The sequence below is a fragment of the Eleginops maclovinus genome, chromosome 13, assembly GCF_036324505.1.
Source record: "Eleginops maclovinus isolate JMC-PN-2008 ecotype Puerto Natales chromosome 13, JC_Emac_rtc_rv5, whole genome shotgun sequence".
Classification (NCBI taxonomy): domain Eukaryota; kingdom Metazoa; phylum Chordata; class Actinopteri; order Perciformes; family Eleginopidae; genus Eleginops; species Eleginops maclovinus.
Window position 1 is genome coordinate 8,410,989 of NC_086361.1, and position 17,892 is coordinate 8,428,880.

At 42.5% G+C, this 17,892-nt stretch overlaps 1 protein-coding gene and 1 long non-coding RNA gene across 3 annotated transcripts; one reads left to right on the forward strand and one right to left on the reverse strand.

The window, feature by feature from the left end:
- Positions 1-4,208: 4,208 nt before the first annotated feature.
- Positions 4,209-17,454, reverse strand: LOC134874545 (protein FAM200A-like). 2 transcript variants are annotated; one of them, XM_063898587.1, is made up of 2 exons: positions 15,139-17,454; positions 4,209-4,219 (listed from the first exon to the last, which is right to left on the reverse strand). In XM_063898587.1, exon 1 carries the CDS (start codon positions 17,221-17,223, stop codon positions 15,142-15,144), a length of 2,082 nt encoding a protein of 693 aa, XP_063754657.1. In that variant the 5' UTR covers positions 17,224-17,454; the 3' UTR covers positions 4,209-4,219; positions 15,139-15,141. The 2 variants fall into 2 exon arrangements, with proteins under 2 accessions (XP_063754657.1, XP_063754656.1); XM_063898586.1 differs by lacking the exon at positions 4,209-4,219 and adding an exon at positions 14,570-15,002.
- Positions 6,759-8,166, forward strand: LOC134875363 (uncharacterized). The gene is made up of 3 exons (XR_010167185.1): positions 6,759-6,826; positions 7,345-7,449; positions 7,906-8,166. It is a non-coding gene; the product is annotated as an uncharacterized LOC134875363 (long non-coding RNA).
- Positions 17,455-17,892: the final 438 nt, after the last annotated feature.

Sequence of the window (17,892 nt, forward strand, 5' to 3'; positions counted from 1 at the left end):
GCTCCATGAATCAGCGGCTCTTTTAACAACCAGTGCACAGTCAGTCTTTGGACACCTTTTATGGTTAAAAAGGGCCCAAGACTTAAAGACACCCTGATAAAAAGGAGGTAGCCCACTTAACTTTAAAATGTTTAAATCAGTTAAAAACAGAGCAGCATCCAGCCCCAGGTTACTCGCGCGTCTTAGAATGCAGCTGCTCTCATCTCTCCACACCAAATCAGCCGGGCCGGTAAGATACCTTTGCAGAAACTGCACTCTAAAAGTGTCTGTTCGGCTGGCCAGGTGGACAAGGCCCTGTCCCCCCTCCTCTCTAGATAAAAACAGCACCCCCTGTGGCACCCAGTGTAGCCCATTCCAAAAGAAATCTACCAATCTCTTTTGTATTTGGGCCAGTAGGCCTGAGGGAGGGTCTACACAGGTAAGACGGTGCCACAGTTGGGATGCCACAAGGTTGTTTAAAACCAAACACTCTACCTTTAAAAGACATCTGCGGGAGCAGCCACTTCCATTTGGACAGTTTTTCCTCAATCTTCTCTGTGACGTTCTCCCAGTTCTTCTGGACTATATTTGTGTTCCCTACGAACACACCCAGGTACTTTATGCCATCTCTTTTCCATGTCATGCCCTGGGGAAGACGTGGGAGACCGCCACGCCAGTCACCGACAGCGAGGGCCTCACTCTTCTTCCAATTGACACTCGCTGCCGATGCTGAACTAAAATCTGTCACAATATTGGTTAAAATGTCTGCATCCCTCTGGTCACTAATAAAAACAACGATGTCGTCCGCATACGCAGATAAAACCGTGTTTCCAGGTAAAAACAGCCCTTGGAATTTGGAGCGTATTTTGTAGAGGAGGGGTTCTAGGGAGAGTGCATAGAGCATCCCAGACAGAACACAGCCCTGCCGGACCCCTCTACACACTCTAAAGATCAACCAACTGGCCCTACCACACCGTGGCCTTATCTTCAGACATATATGACACTTGTTGAATCCTCAGATACAAAGTACGTGTTCAGATGTCTGCTTTGCAATCCAAAAAGTAAGAACTCACATTCAGGTGAATCACTAATTTCCCTCCAAGTGCAATGTCTAGCATCAACTCAGTTGAGCGCGTTTACATGCACACTAATAAACCGATTATTATCGGGTTTTTGTAGTTATCTGGTTATTCAAGTACTCATGTAAACGGAATAAACCTATATTCCTTATCCGTTTACTGCCGTTATCGGTTTATGAAAACCCGTTTAACACACCTAGGTTTCTGTGTGTCAATATTCAGATTTCTTAAATGCATGTATACACCTTAAACGGTTTATTAATTCATTCATTATTTATACCCGTTTATTGTCAGTAATCGTTTTTTTGTGTGCATGTAAACGCAAATCCCAACTCACTTTAACCAAGTGTTGTATCTAAATTAGTCAAACGAAAGCTACCCAGCTAACTAGCAACCAGTGTGTGGTGGGAAGGGACTAGCCAAGTGGCTAGGCCCTAGTGTTTTTTTAAAAGCTTATGTAGTTTTTATAATTGTAAAATTCGATTAGCTTGGTGTTTTATCAGGTTCAGATATTCAGACATGAGTGATGTTCAAGGTCCTTGGCCAATGGCCATATAAAGCTCATGTGGCCAAGCCTAGCTATTTGTTTGACATAGCCTAACACTCATCAAAATTGTCAACTGCAGTTCATTTGTTACTTTATTGGCGCCTTTAATTTCCATATAGTCAAATCTGATGAGTGCTACTAAATACTATCATTAGAGAGCAGTAGTGAAACTTGGATATTGTAATTTCATGGCCTAGCTTACCAGACAGGATGTTTACACAAATCTGTTTTAAGGCTTATTTACACAGATAAGAGCTTTTAGGGAGTTTGGGACCACAAAATAATTATGAATCAATCATTTCTTCTTTAGAGGGTCCAACCAAATAAAATGGAATGGCTGGACAAGGAGCGCGCTCGGGCCAAAAAGAGATGTCTAACGCCAAATGATGAAGACAGTGACTTACAACCCAGCGTGTCACAGTTTTTCAGGGGGGGCACACCCATCATATCTCAGGAACGTTTCGATACGCTGATTCTTAACTTCATAGTTCAAGGAATGCACCCCCTCCACACTGTGGACAGACCTGAATATAGACAATTATTCAGTGAAATTCTGCCCTCAAGGCATTTGATTTCAAGGCGAACATTAGGGCAACTTCTTAACAAGGAATACTCTTCCATGAAGAGTGCTTTGACTGATGTAATGTCCAAACAGAGTCACCTATGCACCACCACAGATGCCTGGTCATCAAATAATAGGAGCTTCCTCGGTGTCAGTGTCCACTGGATAGATGAGGACTCCTTGAACATCCGCTCTGGGGCATTAGCCTGCCGTAGAATTGTAGGGAGGCACACTTTTGATGTTTTGGCCGAGATGCTTGAAGGTGTTCACAGAGAATTCAACATTAAAGACAAGCTTACTCTAACGACTACCGATAACGCTTCTAACTTTATAAAGGCCTTTAGTATATTCGCGGAAGTTCAGAGGAGTATCCAGGAAAACAGAGATGAGGAAGAAGAGGAGGAAGACGATGAGGAAGATCATCCTGTCTTCATCAATCTAGCAGACATCCTGGAGGAAACACAGGAAGATTACAGCCTCCCTCCACACCAGCGCTGTGCCTGCCACTCTCTAAATCTTGTTGCCACCAGAGACATTGAGCATGCATTGACCCAGTCAGAGCCATTCAAGAGAATATCGAGATCAACGCTTGCCAAATGTCAGGCTCTCTGGAACAAGCAAAACAGGAGCACTCAAGCCTCTGACACCATTCAAGAGAAGCTAGGATGTCAGCTGATAGTGCCCATTTTAACCAGGTGGAACTCAACTTACCATGCCATGGAGCGCTTGAATACTTGCATCCTCACAAAAGAACAAGAATTCTATGAAGTCTGTGAGAAGCTGCAGGTGGCACGATTCAAGTCAACAGAATTCACATTCATACAGGAATATGTGAAGGTAAATATGACAAGTGTGCAAATAGTATGTGAACATAATGACAACAACATAATGGCTGTGAGATTGCGGTTTCCAGCATCTGCAACGATGTTTCTCAATGGTTGTGTCAGGTTCACATAGTCCGGTATGTGAGTCCTACTGTATCCTGTAAATCCCAGGAATGCGAGCATTTGTTGAACTGTTTTCGGTTTTGGTTGAGAGAGAATGGAAGAGCTTTGTGACTGTGTCAGGGTGAGGCTGTTTGCAGAAATCATTCTCCCCAAGAAGGTGACTGTTCTCCTCGCAATTTGTATTTTCTCTTGTTTGACTTTATATCCTACTTTAGCTAATAGGAGTAGCAGTTGTTTTGTCACAGACAGACATGTCACAGCATCTGGTGCAGCCAGAAGGAGGTCATCTACATATTGTATCAGAGTTACTCCCTCTGGTAAATGTAAAGCACTCAAATCTTTCTTCAAGGCTTGATTGAATAACCCTGGACTGTCTTTAAATCCCTGTGCCATGCGATTATAAGTGTATCTCTGTCCTTTATATGTGAAAGCAAACATTTTGTACTTTTGGATCTAATGGTAAACAAAAGAATGCATTGGCTAGATCTATGACTGTGAAATACTTATGGTTTGGATTTAGGTTCTGCAACGCTACATAAGGATCTGGAACAGGGATGTTAGCAGTCTTAGTCGCATTATTCACTTCCCTCAAATCATGGACCATTCTCCATCCTTTGTTTCCAGCCTTTGGTACTGGCAAGATGGGGTTGTTCCAATTTGAGGAGGCAGGTCTAATTACTCCTGCTTGTAATAACCCCTCAATGGTTTTCCCAATTCCATCCATCTGTTCTTGCTTCAATTTGTATTGAGGGCGCCAGCGGGGCTTTTGTTGGTCTTTTAATTCCACTGTAACTTCATGATCAACCAACCCTACATCATAATCTTGCTGATATTGTGGAGTATTGTTTTCAGGGTGATATGTCTGCTGATTTTGGGGGGAATAATACTGTTGTGTATATTGTTGCTGCACTTGTGGACACTCTCTAATCCAGTGTGTGAGCTGACCACATCTGTAACAGCCATTATTCCTATTTCCCTGTCCTCTTGGCCTATTGTTCCCTCTTCCTCTTCCCCTTCGTGGATTTTGGTATCCTGCTGATTCCTGCATCATGTAAGGTGGGGGTGTCCATCCAGCCTCTCCTGCTAGTATGGCTATATCTGACATCTGTCCCATTTGCTTTGCTGTCTTCTTGTTTTTTACATTTTCTATGTCTTTTTCCGCCAGTTGCATCTTCAGGAGTCTTTTAGACAATGTTTTCATTTCTTCTTCACTTTCCCTTGTAGTGTTGTTGTATTTATGGTCATAGTGAATTAGATATTCTCTCCATTCTTCAGTGGGCTTGGTATCTAATCCCACGATTTCTTCCAGACCTTTCTGTACACTTGTTGGGAGGGCTTTGATTACTGCATTTCTCCACAGCATTATGACCGCTGGAGAAGCATCGTGGCGTTCTCCCGTGCTCTCCATCCATACGTTCTCACATCTTTTCAGAAAAGCATGCATTTCCTCTTCTATTTCTTTCTTAAGGCTAGTTAGGGGTACCAAGCTGCGTTTAGTTGGGTAGACATGAGTGATGGCAGCCCAATATCTGGCTCTAATCTGGTGTTAAGTGTAGTTTCATCAGGGTAGTTTTCACATTGGGCCTGGTGATCCACATTTCTCGTTTCCAGTCTTCCTTCTATTCTTCCAATGAGAGCCCTCATATCTCCTAAGCAAAGGTGATCTTGGGCAGTGAACTTCTCCAATTCAGTGATCCACTTCTGGCCTCCCTTTGAGAGAGGAGGTAATTTTGAGACCAACGATTCCATGTCTCTGTGGGTCCAAGGTTGATATATCACTCCTGCCTTTCCACGTCCCACTGTCATCAATGGTAACATTGGGCTCGCATCCTCTGCTGGGGATCCTAGAACTTCGCTTCTTACGGTTAAGTCCCCTTCACTATGATTATTTTCTTGGTATCTGCCATATCACCTTCTGTGTCACTAGCTCTCTCCTGCTGCCATCTACTGCTGTCCCTTCTTTGTCAGCTGTGTGTAGTATCTTCTGGTGCTTCCCTCATCTCATCTTCATCATATCCCGTTCGGCCTCTTCTGATAAATCGTTCCTCTCTTAATCTTGGCCAAATTGCTCGTCTTCCTCGTTGAAATGCCCCTATCCTCTCTTGCAACTCTCTTTCGGTTCGATTCATTGGGGTAGATATGTCCTGTTCCAGTTCATATGGCTGGGGAGCTTCTTCGCCTGCTTTTGGTGTGGGTATCCTAAGATCTCCAGATGGTGATCCCAAGTCTTGTCTTTCATGGTGTCGACTCCCTTGAGACAAAGGGTCGAGATTAGGCGTGTCTCCTTCTTCCAATAGTCCGGTTAGGGGGCGTGGTTCCATATGCAACGTCCCTCCTTGGACATCAAAGATTGGAGCTTGAATTCGAACTTGGGGAGGGATGTTGCTCTCTGATAGATAAGGAGGGGGAGCCATAGGGAACTCAGCCAGATTCGCATATAGCTTCGGAGTTTGGGTAATTGGAACCTCGTGTGGCTTTCCTGCCACCATTCCTTCCTTTTCTGGTGATTGTACCACATACATGCTGCTTGTTGGTCCTACACAGACATATTTCAGATGGAGTAGGAGGCTCGTTGCTCTTGCTTTTCTTTTCTCAGCTTTGTCCATTGCCTTTTTAGAAGCCGAGTACCATGTGGGACTTCCAGCTTTCTTCCACGCCGCTTGCTCTTGAACATATTCTCCATCTTCATAGTCCATTATGGCTCTTCTGTGGACTTTTGTTGGTCCTGGTTGATCGTTTACTGGGATCAGTCCTCTTGCTTGCCACAGATCCATCAAGCTCTCCATTTGGTTCCTTATTTTCTTTCTTTCGGCTCTGTTATAGCATCCGATCTTCTATTTATCCTGTCTCTTACCTCTACCATTGAGGTTAGCTCTGGGTTTGTCATTGTGTTATAATTTGTCATATTATTATTATTCTCTAACTAATTAATAATTTCCTAACCAGTATTTCTATAAAATACTACCCTTGTTTGAGATAACTTCATTTCAACTATTACTATTTATTTATCCCTTGTTTACGGTATCGTCAAAGCCCTCTAATAAAGAACAAAAATTGTCTTAAAATGTTTCAATATATTTAGAAACTTTTTCAGAAGTTCTATAAAAAATTCAAGCTACTAAAAATGTTCTAAAGTTGTTTGATAAAAAATAAAAAGCACCTTACATTTTCCAATATAAAATAAAATATTAAAATAGAACGTAATATTATTTACGATATGTTTGTGAAAATTAATATGTGTAATGTATTTAATATTCACTATCTAATTATAATACATTTAAACTTCCTACTATGTGTCATATGCAGGGATGGGCAGTATTTCTAATACATGTATTTGAAATACGTATTTCAAATACAAAATACTATTTTGTAATTTGTATTTTATTGAGATTATGAAAATGCCTTCGTATTTTGTATCAAAATACTTCAGTGTTGTGTATTTTTGTATTTTCAAAATACTGTAAAATACTTTTAGTGAAACACTGTGATAACATCTATCTATCTATAAACGAATGTTTCTGTCTGTGGCACCTTCGCATAGTTAAGCCCCTGTGACGCCACGCTCGGCCACTAGGGAATGTTGGCGCTGTTTCACACTTGCTATGGGCATGCACATTGCACTCACAACACAAAACGTTCGGTGCTGCAGATTGAGTTGGGTAGCTACGTTGGCTACTTTGTCTGGACCTGTCATACATTGTTTCAAAGCAAGGTGAGCAACCAAATTAACCTAATTTATTTAAGTAACACATTTATTCTCAATCTCAACCATGAATCATTCTTTTTATGGCATGTTCCGGTTCAGTGTAATGTTTGGTGTTCTTTGTAAGGCTAGGCTATTTCACTTTTGAATGTTAGCTGCTAACTCGCTGTGTTAGTTTCACTCTCTTTGATTTGATCCAGTGAACATTCAAATAATCACGTTTTTTAAAGTTATTGTTATGTTAGACGGTTTCCGTTTGTTTCATGTAGCCTATAGGCTACTTAGGAGTTTTGTACGTCATTGTCTATATGTGTGCTGCTGCAGCACCACAGATAACCAACCCCCTCCGCCACTTGTAGTAGGCTAGTTTTGGCTCATAGGCTACTGTTGGCCATTTAATGATACATTTTCTTAGAAATGTACCTAACTAATGTTCTGCTGTTGACTGTATGTAGCCTACACAATATGTAGGCTAAAGTAAGCAACAATCATACAGTACAACATGCCACAAATTTGTTCTCCCTCAGATTCAGGTTCAGAACGTGATTGGAGGGACAGTTAGGAGTTGCAGGGACCTGTGAGGAGAAATGAGTGAGAATGAGTGGGAGAATGGGAGACAATGAGGAGAGCAGGTAAGGGAGTTGAACTGATGGAAGCTTGTATGCTGCATTCTTGACACATTTACAGCTGTGTAGCATTTATAATGGTATTATAGAAATAAAGCATTTATGGATGCCGATTCTGAATATTTTGTTTACTAAGCTTCAGGAATTATGAACTTTGAGCATAGTGGCTACGCTTTTTCAGTGCATAATGTGTTCGCAGTTTTCAATTTGTGATGCATTTGGAATTTTAACATTATAAATAATAGTTGCAGCTTCAAACAAAGTAGGCCTACACCACCCGTGGGTGCTATTAACAAACCAATACTGAATTATAAATAATGAAACTATATACATAATAAAATAAAATAATGAAAATCTGATTTTCAATGTATTTATTATTTATATACTATTATATATTTCAATTTAAAAATATTTCTGTAGTTTAGATGCAATAGATAGTGAAGTCTTCTTTTTATCTCACAGCTCTGACCAGCCCCTGGAAATACCAGAGGAGAATCCTACCCCAAGCACTAGTACTGCTCAGTGGACTGTGAGATCAGCGATATTAGATGGGACTTATTTTGAAATTGTGAAACAAACAGAATCTGGGCAAGTTCAGGCTGAGTGCAAATTATGTACAAAGAAGAAAACCATCATATCTGGTTCTGTTCAAGCCACTACAAATTTCAAAACTCACCTGAAGAGGTTGCATGCTGAGGTACTTCCAGAGTTTGAGCAACACAAGCAGGGTTTCAGTAGCGGAAAGAAAAGGACCATCGGTACCACACTCAAGCAGACAAAGTTGTTTACAGAGTGTTCTCACAGAAATGCCCAGATCTCTCAGAAAAAGGTAGATGACTTAATCACTGCCTATGTTGTTAAAGGAATGCATCCTCTTTCAACTGTTGAACAGCCGGAATTCATTGACCTTGTTGAGGGCTTGAACCCAGAAGCAACTGTTATCTCTAGAAGAACTCTAGGAAGAAGGATTGACAATGACTTTACAACAAAAGTGGATGATTTGAAGGAAGTTTTGAAAGGTGTTAAGCACTTATGCACCACAGCTGATATTTGGTCCACCAAAGTTTCAAGCTTTTTTGGTGTGACAGCACACTGGATTCAGCCAGATACACTTGGCCGCCTGTCTACAGCACTAGCGTGCCGCCATTTCCCTAGTCCACACACATACGATTGAATTGCCGAGACACTGGATGAGATCCACGCCGAATATGGGCTGTCCCATGAACGTATTGTTGCTACAGTAACAGACAATGCGTCGAATTTCGTGAAAGCGTTCAAAGAATTTAATATTTCAGCAGTGTGTGTGGACGAGGAGAGTCAAAACGATGAAGAAGATCTCTCATTTATCGCAATAGACTCTTCAGACTCTGAGGAAAATGAGAATGGCATTATTTTACCTACTCATTTGCGATGCGCGTACCATACTTTAAGTCTGGTTGCGACAATTGATGCAAAAAAGGCCATGAAAGAAAATTCTAGCTTGTCGCGTCTTAACAACTCCACAATGGGAAAATGTTCTGCACTGTGGAATGCAGCAGGAAGGCCTAAAAGCGCTGAAGTGGTGTCTGCAGTACTGAAATTCAGGTTGATTACACCTTGTGCGACGCGTTGGAACTCTCTTTATGACAGCCTTCATCAGCTCTGCAGCATCCACGAGACCCTCCCTGATCTCATGAAACAGTTAAACCTGCCATTGTATAAGGATGCAGAGATGGAGTACATTGAAGAGTATACCAAAGTCCTGAAACCCCTTGCGCAGGCAATAGATCGATTGCAGAGCCAGTCACCGTGCTATTACGCAGAATTAATTCCAACCCTATTTGCAATAGAGGGTAAGCTTGAAGCTCTGCATGCCAACAACCTCCGTTACTGTTCGCACCTTCTGCATGCCATAGTGGATGGTTTCCATCTGAGATTTGGTGCCTTTCTAGATCTTCGACCAGAAGTAAACGAAGCGATCCTGGCGAGTGTGACCCATCCGTACTTTAAGATGCGCTGGCTCCCTCCACACCTGGCAGGTAAAAAAAATCCCAAAAAAAGAATCCAAGAACTGATGCTTCAGGCTGCCACTGATCTTGGGCTTGTGACTGAGAGTGAGGCTTCAAATGCAACTTCTGCGGTAGAGGAAGAGGATGACTTCTTCATCTTCACAGAAGACGTGGAGGTTTTCCAGAAGTCTACTCACAGCAAGGCAGAGCTAGAGTCACTTCATTTTTTGGAGGACCAAAGGAAGGACTTGCCATCCTTGGACCAGTATCCCCTCATCAAAAACCTTTTTGTGAGGTTCAATACCATCATTCCATCCTCTGCTCCAGTAGAGCGTTTATTTTCCTTTGCTGGACTGATCAACAGGCCCCATAGGCGGCGTCTGAATGCAAATCTCTTTGAGAAGCTAGTTGTGCTTAAAGGCATTAACTGAGGAGACACCACTAGGTTATACACACTGTTTTGCACATGCTTAGATCACAACACTTGAGTTTGCCATTTTCCTTTCTTTTTCCTGTTTTACAGTATTAATGTGACAACCTGTTTTTTTAAAATTATTATTATTTTTACTTTTTTGTTGTGCATTGTGATGAAACCCACCAAGTGTGGTAGTGGTGGTGTTTATGCTACCTACTGTAGCTTACATTTCCAAATAAATCATCAATTTGGATTGTTTGTCTTTGAGTTATTGTCACTGCTTCATAGTGGGCAATCTATTACAACAATAGAGTAAGGGCAAACATATTGGGATGTCTAACCTGAGGGGTCAGCATATCTAATCTGTTAACTGAATATGGAAGGAGTCTCTTGCTTTCAGATGTTTTTCCAGATAGTGTGCACAAGTGAAGGGATAGACGAAAAAGGTTTTTAGAAATAAGTATTTTGTAGTATTTTGAAAATACAAAATACAGTATTTTATTTTGATACATTTTTAAGGTGGGTATTTTGTATTTTATTTGGAAATACATTTTGATGTATTTGTGCCATCCCTGAGGAAGAGCAATAATTAGTGTCCTGTTTATACTGTATGCACTTTATGTAATTTACCACAGCAGTAAGGGGCTGAAAACACTTGAAAGTTCTCCTTGAAATGCTTCAGTTTGACCTCTTAGACGGGCTGGAGACCTTTTGAATTACCAGTGCCTCGCTGCTCTACTCTTCTCCTTACTCTGGCTTTGTGTTTTTAAGAACCTGTGTTTTATGTCTTTCAGCAATCTGCCAAAATCCACAATGATAAAGATCCACAAGCTGCAGGATCCAGAGAGGATGTGCAGCGAAGCTCAGGAGGAGGAAGAAGAGGACGTTTAAGAATAAAAGAGACGGACGTTAGCATGGTGTGAACCTTGCTGGATATTTCAGTATTCTGAGTGTGTGTGTGTGTGTGTGTGTGACTAAAGAGACAGGGATAAGTGTTTGTGTTGCCCAGATGCAGATTAACCATCTCAAAAGCTTTACGGAGAGAAAGGGTCAGAAAAACTCTGCAGAGACAACATTGCTACTGTTCAAGTAAGGAAGGTTCACCCATAACCAACTGGCATTATTGTACGTTTTGAGGGATTAGGGAATAGGTTGGGGAGATTGGGTAAAACATCCTTAGTTTTGTGCCTTAATGCAAGATACAGTTGAGCTCAAATTGATTAAAAACTGGAGTCAGACTATGTGGAGCACTTCCAAACTTACAGTCTTTTCATACAATTGTATTTTTCTCCAAAATCTGAGTTTTTTTCCACAGTTGACGGACAAATAAAAGCTGTTTTTGTGCATAAAACACCTGTTTTTTAGATTTGTTTATCTATATCAGTTTGCTAATACATGTTTGAGAAGATTTAAGAAAGGTATTGTTACCAGCTGATAGATGAAAACATCAGAGCAACAGAACAGAAGTTAATTATAAGCACAGGACCTAACCTGCACTGACAACAAACCAACAAGGATGATGACTTGATTTATCTGGAGGTCATTAACTATAAATAATGTGTTAAATAAGGGAGAGAGCCCAAGGCAGAGAGCCCAAGGCCCGGGCATCGCTCAGCTCCGGCCCCACTGCATCCACCACCTACTGAAGGCACAGGGTCTCAGATCTGCACAGCGCCACCGTCAGTCCTGGTGTCTCATTGCTGCTAACGTCCAGCCTGGCTCCATGAATCAGCGGCTCTTTTAACAACCAGTGCACAGTCAGTCTTTGGACACCTTTTATGGTTAAAAAGGGCCCAAGACTTAAAGACACCATGATAAAAAGGAGGTAGCCCACTTAACTTTAAAATGTTCAAATCAGTTAAAAACAGAGCAGCATCCAGCCCCAGGTTACTCGCGCGTCTTAGAATGCAGCTGCTCTCATCTCTCCACACCAAATCAGCCGGGCCGGTAAGATACCTTTGCAGAAACTGCACTCTAAAAGTGCAGTTTCTGCAAAGGTATCTTTGCAGAAACTGCAAAGATACCTTTGCAGTATCCCTCCCTCAGGCCTATTTGGGCCAGTAGGCCTGAGGGAGGGTCTACACAGGTAAGACGGTGCCACAGTTGGGATGCCACAAGGTTGTTTAAAACCAAAACTCTACCTTTAAAAGACATCTGCGGGAGCAGCCACTTCCATTTGGACAGTTTTTCCTCAATCTTCTCTGTGACGTTCTCCCAGTTCTTCTGGACTATACAGTGGTATGCAAAAGTTTGGGCACCCCTCTGAGATTTCATGACAATTTGCTTTTCCTTTATAATAGAAGATCACAGCAACAACATTTGTTTTCCTACAAAGATGTAGACGTTTTAGTGTTTTCCAGACCAAAATTCTTAGGGTAGCATTACATAGTTTTATTATAATAAAATAAAATGCAAAAAATGGGATGTGCAAAAGTTTGGGCACCCTTATAAATAGCATTCATTTCAACACCTGTACGGATTTATAGCTGACAGGTTGCTGCACAAAATTGCTTTGATTAGCTCATTAGACCTTCAATTACAAAGACAGGTGGAACCAATCATGAAAAAGGCTATTTAACATAGGTAATAGCTGGCTGTGCCTGGCCTAGGTTCTTTCTTAGGGAGTGGCAAGATGGGGACCTCAAAACAACTCTCCACTGACCTGAAAGCTAAGATAATCCAACATTATAAATTAGGAGAAGGGTACAAAAAATTATCTGACAGGTTTAAACTGTCTGTCTCCACAGTCAGAAACGTAGTTGTGAAATGGAAGGCCACAGGAACAGTCCGTGTGAAGGAAAGATGTGGTAGGCCGACAAAAATAGGGGAAAGGCACAGGCGAAGGATGGTGAAAATGGTCACAGAGAAGCCACAGACCACCTCCAGAGAACTACAACAACATCTGGCTGCTGATGGTGTAGTTGTTCACCGTTCCACAATCCAGCGTACTTTGCACCAGGAAGAGCTCATTGGAAGGGTGATGTGCAAAAAGCCTTTCCTGAGTGTTAATCACAAGAAGAGTCGCATGAGGTATGCAAAAGCACATCTGGACAAGCCAGAAGCATTTTGGAACAAAATACTGTGGTCAGATGAGACCAAGATTGAGTTATTTGGTCATAACATGAACAGGTATGCATGGCGAAAAAAACACACTGCATTCAATGAAAAGAACTTGTTGCCCACTGTAAAATTTGGTGGAGGATCTATCATGTTATGGGGCTGTGTGGCTAGCACAGGTACTGGAAAACTTGTTAAAGTTGAGGGCCACATGAATTCCTTACAGTACCAGGAGATTCTTGACAAGAATGTTCTAGAGTCAGTCACAAAGTTGAAGCTACGCCGGGGTTGGATTTTTCAGCAGGACAATGATCCTAAGCACCGATCAAAATCCACCAAGGAATTCATGCAGAAGCACAGGTACAATGTTCTGGAATGGCCATCCCAGTCCCCAGACCTTAACATCATTGAAAATGTATGGATTTATTTGAAGAAGGCTGTCCATGCACGGAGGCCAAGAAACCTGACTGAACTGGAGACGTTTTGTGTGGAAGAATGGGCCAAAATACCACCTGCCAGGCTTAAGGGACTTGTCTGTGGCTACAGGAGGCGTCTACAGGCCGTTATTGCAGCAAAAGGAGGCAATACTAAATATTAATGGAATTATTTCTTAGGGGTGCCCAAATTTATGCACATGCCTATTTTTGTTTGAATGCACATAAACATGTTTCTGTTTGACCAATAAAAGTTATTTCACTACTGACATGTTTCTGTTACCATAAGGTATAACATATGTTAAAATGAAGTTGCTGCTTCAAAAGCTCAGCAAGTGACAAACTGATGCAGTGGTTTTCCTAAGGGGTGCCCAAACTTTTGCATACCACTGTATTTGTGTTCCCTACGAACACACCCAGGTACTTTATGCCATCTCTTTTCCATGTCATGCCCTGGGGAAGACGTGGGAGACCGCCACGACACTCACCGACAGCGAGGGCCTCACTCTTCTTCCAATTGACCCTCGCTGCCGATGCTGAACTAAAATCTGTCACAATATTGGTTAAAATGTCTGCATCCCTCTGGTCACTAATAAAAACAACGATGTCGTCCGCATACGCAGATAAAACCGTGTTTCCATTAAAACCAGGTAAAAACAGCCCTTGGAATTTGGAGCGTATTTTGCAGAGGAGGGGTTCTAGGGAGAGTGCAGTGCATGCGCACGCAGCAACCGGCAGTGAGAGCTAGAGTTTGAGAAAGTTTGGCGTGAAAGTTTGGTGTTTGTGTTTTCTTATCTTATTTATTCGGCAAAGTGCTTCGACGTTTACTGTATAGCTCTTGTTTCACTGTGTGCACGTGTTAAGTAAGAAACACAGCTGATATTCCAGAAGGAAGTCCCCCCATAAAATTCAAAGACTGTCTGCATCACAAATGACTATCCTGCGACTCACCTTTCACGTAGAGCTCTCTCCCCTCTCACTCTCTCTGCTCCTCTGCCCTGACTCCTATAGGTCAATAGGGGTGGTGGTGTGATTATTCTTAGTGTATTATTATTATTATTATTTTCATCATATTATTCTTATTGTCATTATTATCCACATAATCATACGTGAATGAGCTCAGCTCCTGTTTCACTGTGTGTATCTGATGCTGGAGCTGATGATCCAGAAGGAAGTCACCCAAAAGATAGTATACGGTAAAAATAAAAATAAACTGCACAGCTAACTCTATAAACCAGGGGTTTTCAACTGGTTTTGTCCCAGGGACCACCATTCGGACTAGAAAGCAATCCGCGGCCCACTGATGTGCCTGCGCGTGCGCGTGTGTATTTGGTGTTACATGCATAGCTCAATGCATGAAACATGAAAGAGAGGCCACGCAGATTTTATAATAATAAAAGTAGATTTATTAAATTAAATTAAATTAAAGATTATTTTAAAGAAAGAATAAAGAATAATAAAGTGTTGTGCAATTCAGTATTGGGAAAAGTAACTAAAAATGTCATGCAAAGTCAGTCTAGGTGTGTGACAAAACAACAACGGAGAACAAAAATCCAACAACACCGGAGAACCAAAATCCAACAAATGAAGACCAAGGCAGCCTCAACTGCTGGCTGGTCAGGGCTTTTATAACCCAGCCAGGACAGACCTGTCACCAATCACCTGCTGTAGAGACAGAGAGATTGAGAAAAGCAGAGAGATTGAGAAAAGCAGGGAGAGAGAACAGGCTTACCATTAACACAGGGCGGGGCCTAAACCCGCCAGGGTCGTAACAGTGAAAACATGGGAGAATTAGGCCTACCTGTCAGTGTGATATCTGGGCGTGGTGAAGTCCACACAGCCTGTCTATTCGTGGCGAAATGGTAGACAGAGACAGTCTCATGTCATTCTCTGGATCAAGCCTAGCCCTGTACTTATTCTTTAAGTACGCCAGTGTAGAAAAACCACTCTCACACAGGTATGTGGTTGGAAAGGGCAAAAGACACCTCATTGCTTTTGCAGCAAGCTGTGGAAATTCTGTCTGGCAACTTATCCAGAATTTAACAAGGGGCTGTGTGTCGTACATATGCCTCCTGACAGAGTCTGTGGACATCTCAATCAGCTTATCCTCTTCCACAGCCGTCAGACTTGACCCTACTGATGCATCGTCACTGAATGGGAGCAGGATCCACTTGCTGTCACGGCGCCACTCTTCCGAATCAGTGAAGTACTTTGCGAATTGACGCACAAGCTTCCTCAAATGCTCACATATAGTGTCGTTGATGTCAGTGCTGTCAGGGTATTCCTCAACTGAAGGAAACATCGCCAAGTTATTGCTCTCCACTCGTTCGATCCACTTTGACATTTTTTTCACAAATGCGTCGAGCTTCTCGTAGAGCTGCATGACGTTTGCATCTCTCCCTTGCATGGAGCTGTTCAACTTGTTCAGCTCTGCAAAAACATCTGTGAGGTACGCCAGCTTAGTTAACCAGTAACTATCGTTGAAATTGGAAGCCAGATCAGAATGCTTCTCGCACAAGAACTCGTAGATAGCTCCGCGTAGTTCAAACACACGGGCGAGCACAGCGCCGCGAGACAGCCAACGCACCTCTGAATGATAAAGGAGAGAGCTGTGTTCACTTCCCAAGTCATGGCATAGGGATGAAAACAGGCGTGTATTCAATGCGTTTCGTTTTATGAAGTTGACCGTCTTGACAACGACATCAAACACACCACTGAGCTCAACACTGAGATCTTTGGAGGCGAGAGCCTCTCTATGAATCAGGCAGTGTGTCCAAATTACCCCCGGAGCCACCCTCCTTACATGCGCAAACAGTCCAGTCTTGCTGCCACTCATGGCTCGGGCCCCATCGCTGCATAATGCAACGCACCTCTGCCACGAGATATTGTGCTCCGTGAAAAAATCGTCCAGTGCTTTAAATATTTCTACACCGGTAGTTCGCCCGGGCAGTGGTTTGCAAAAAAGAAATTCCTCGCACATAGTGCCACTGTCCTCGTATCGCACAAATGTTAACAGTTGCGCATCATTAGTAACATCTGTCGTCTCGTCGATTTGAAGGGAAAACAGAACTGTCTGAAGTTTTGCCATCAGCTGGTCTTTGACATCATTTGCCATTTCCCCAATTCGTCTTCCGATTGTGTTGTCTGACAACGGAATAGTTTTTAATTTGTTGGCACATTCTTCGCTTACCATAGCTCTGCACATATCTATGGCTGCTGGCAATATAAGCTGCTCTGCAATGGTATGGGGCTTCTTACTTTTTGCAACCCTGAGAGCGACCAGATACGATGCTTTCAGTGCGTTTTCATTTATTTTTGCACTCTTCCTCATGGTAGCCTGCTGTCCTTTGAAATCACGCAACATCTGTTGCATGTACTCAACGGGTTTGGCCTTCAAGTGGACGTGATGCGTCTCCATATGCCGCGTAAGTTTCGACGGCTTCATAGCTTCATTACAGAGAATTGTTGAACATACGAAACACAGTGGTACCTCCTCTCCTGCTCTGTCTGTCGTCACTGTGAATCCATATTTAACATATTCCTCATTGTATTTTCTTTTTCGTCTTTTTTGCGAAGTTGACGCTTCGGAAGCCTGTCCTTGCCCTATCGTGGCGGCCTGTCCCTCTGTCGTGGCAGCCTGACCCTCTGTCATGGCAGCCTGTCCCTCTGGCACTTTCCTCACTACAAAACGATCCATTGGTGCTAGATATATAGCTAGACTAGTACATATGTAACAAATGTTTGCTGTACTACAACCTATCTTAAAATACTCTCGTCGGCTATGCTTATAAATGTGTGTCAACTTTGCTCGCAAGACTGTACGTAATGAATAATAAGTGAGGTTAGCGACGCAACTCATTACCATTAGCGAATCACAGGCTACCATAGACTGGATAGGCGCAAGGCTACATTCTGTCAGCTTGAATTTCCTTTATATTATTTTAAACATATTTTTCACGATATGTAACGGTATTCTGGAAATGTGTTGAAATATCAAAGCGAATTTATATTAAAAAAAAACAATGGTGAACTGATCAACATAGGCTCTTGTCACGGACCACATGCAATGCCGCCGCGGACCACCAGGGGTCCGCGGACCACCGGTTGAAAACCCCTGCATAAACAACCAGGACCTTCACAGTGCATTTCAGATTAACTAGCTAGCTATGTAGCAGCGTTCTTTTAGAGCTGAAATGTAACTTTTGACTGCAAAACAACTAAGGTAAGACATGCACAGAGATCTTCTACAGCACACAACACACGCTGTCTCCTGTACAGGGGGCTCTCTGCAAGCCCGGTTTTTATTTGTCAAACAGGGAGCATTTCGTTCATTAATTACATGGGACTTTCTGTTGTTAGCTGGGGGGCCGGAGCTAACTTATTGTCACCAACAGCAGTGATCAATACTAACTCTCTTGAAAACATTTCGTATATCCATTCTTGTTCACGTTCTTCTCCTTATGCTGCTCTAGTCGGTGCTGTGTGCTCCAATCCCGGTACACACATGCTGCGGGTACCCAGATGCAGAGACGAGTGCAACCTAGGTTGCAGTGAA

What these genes read in the sequence shown, in the direction of transcription:
- LOC134874545 (XM_063898587.1), bottom strand. Translation starts at nt 17,223, where the DNA reads ATGGTAGCCTGTGATTCGCTAATGGTAATGAGTTGCGTCGCTAACCTC.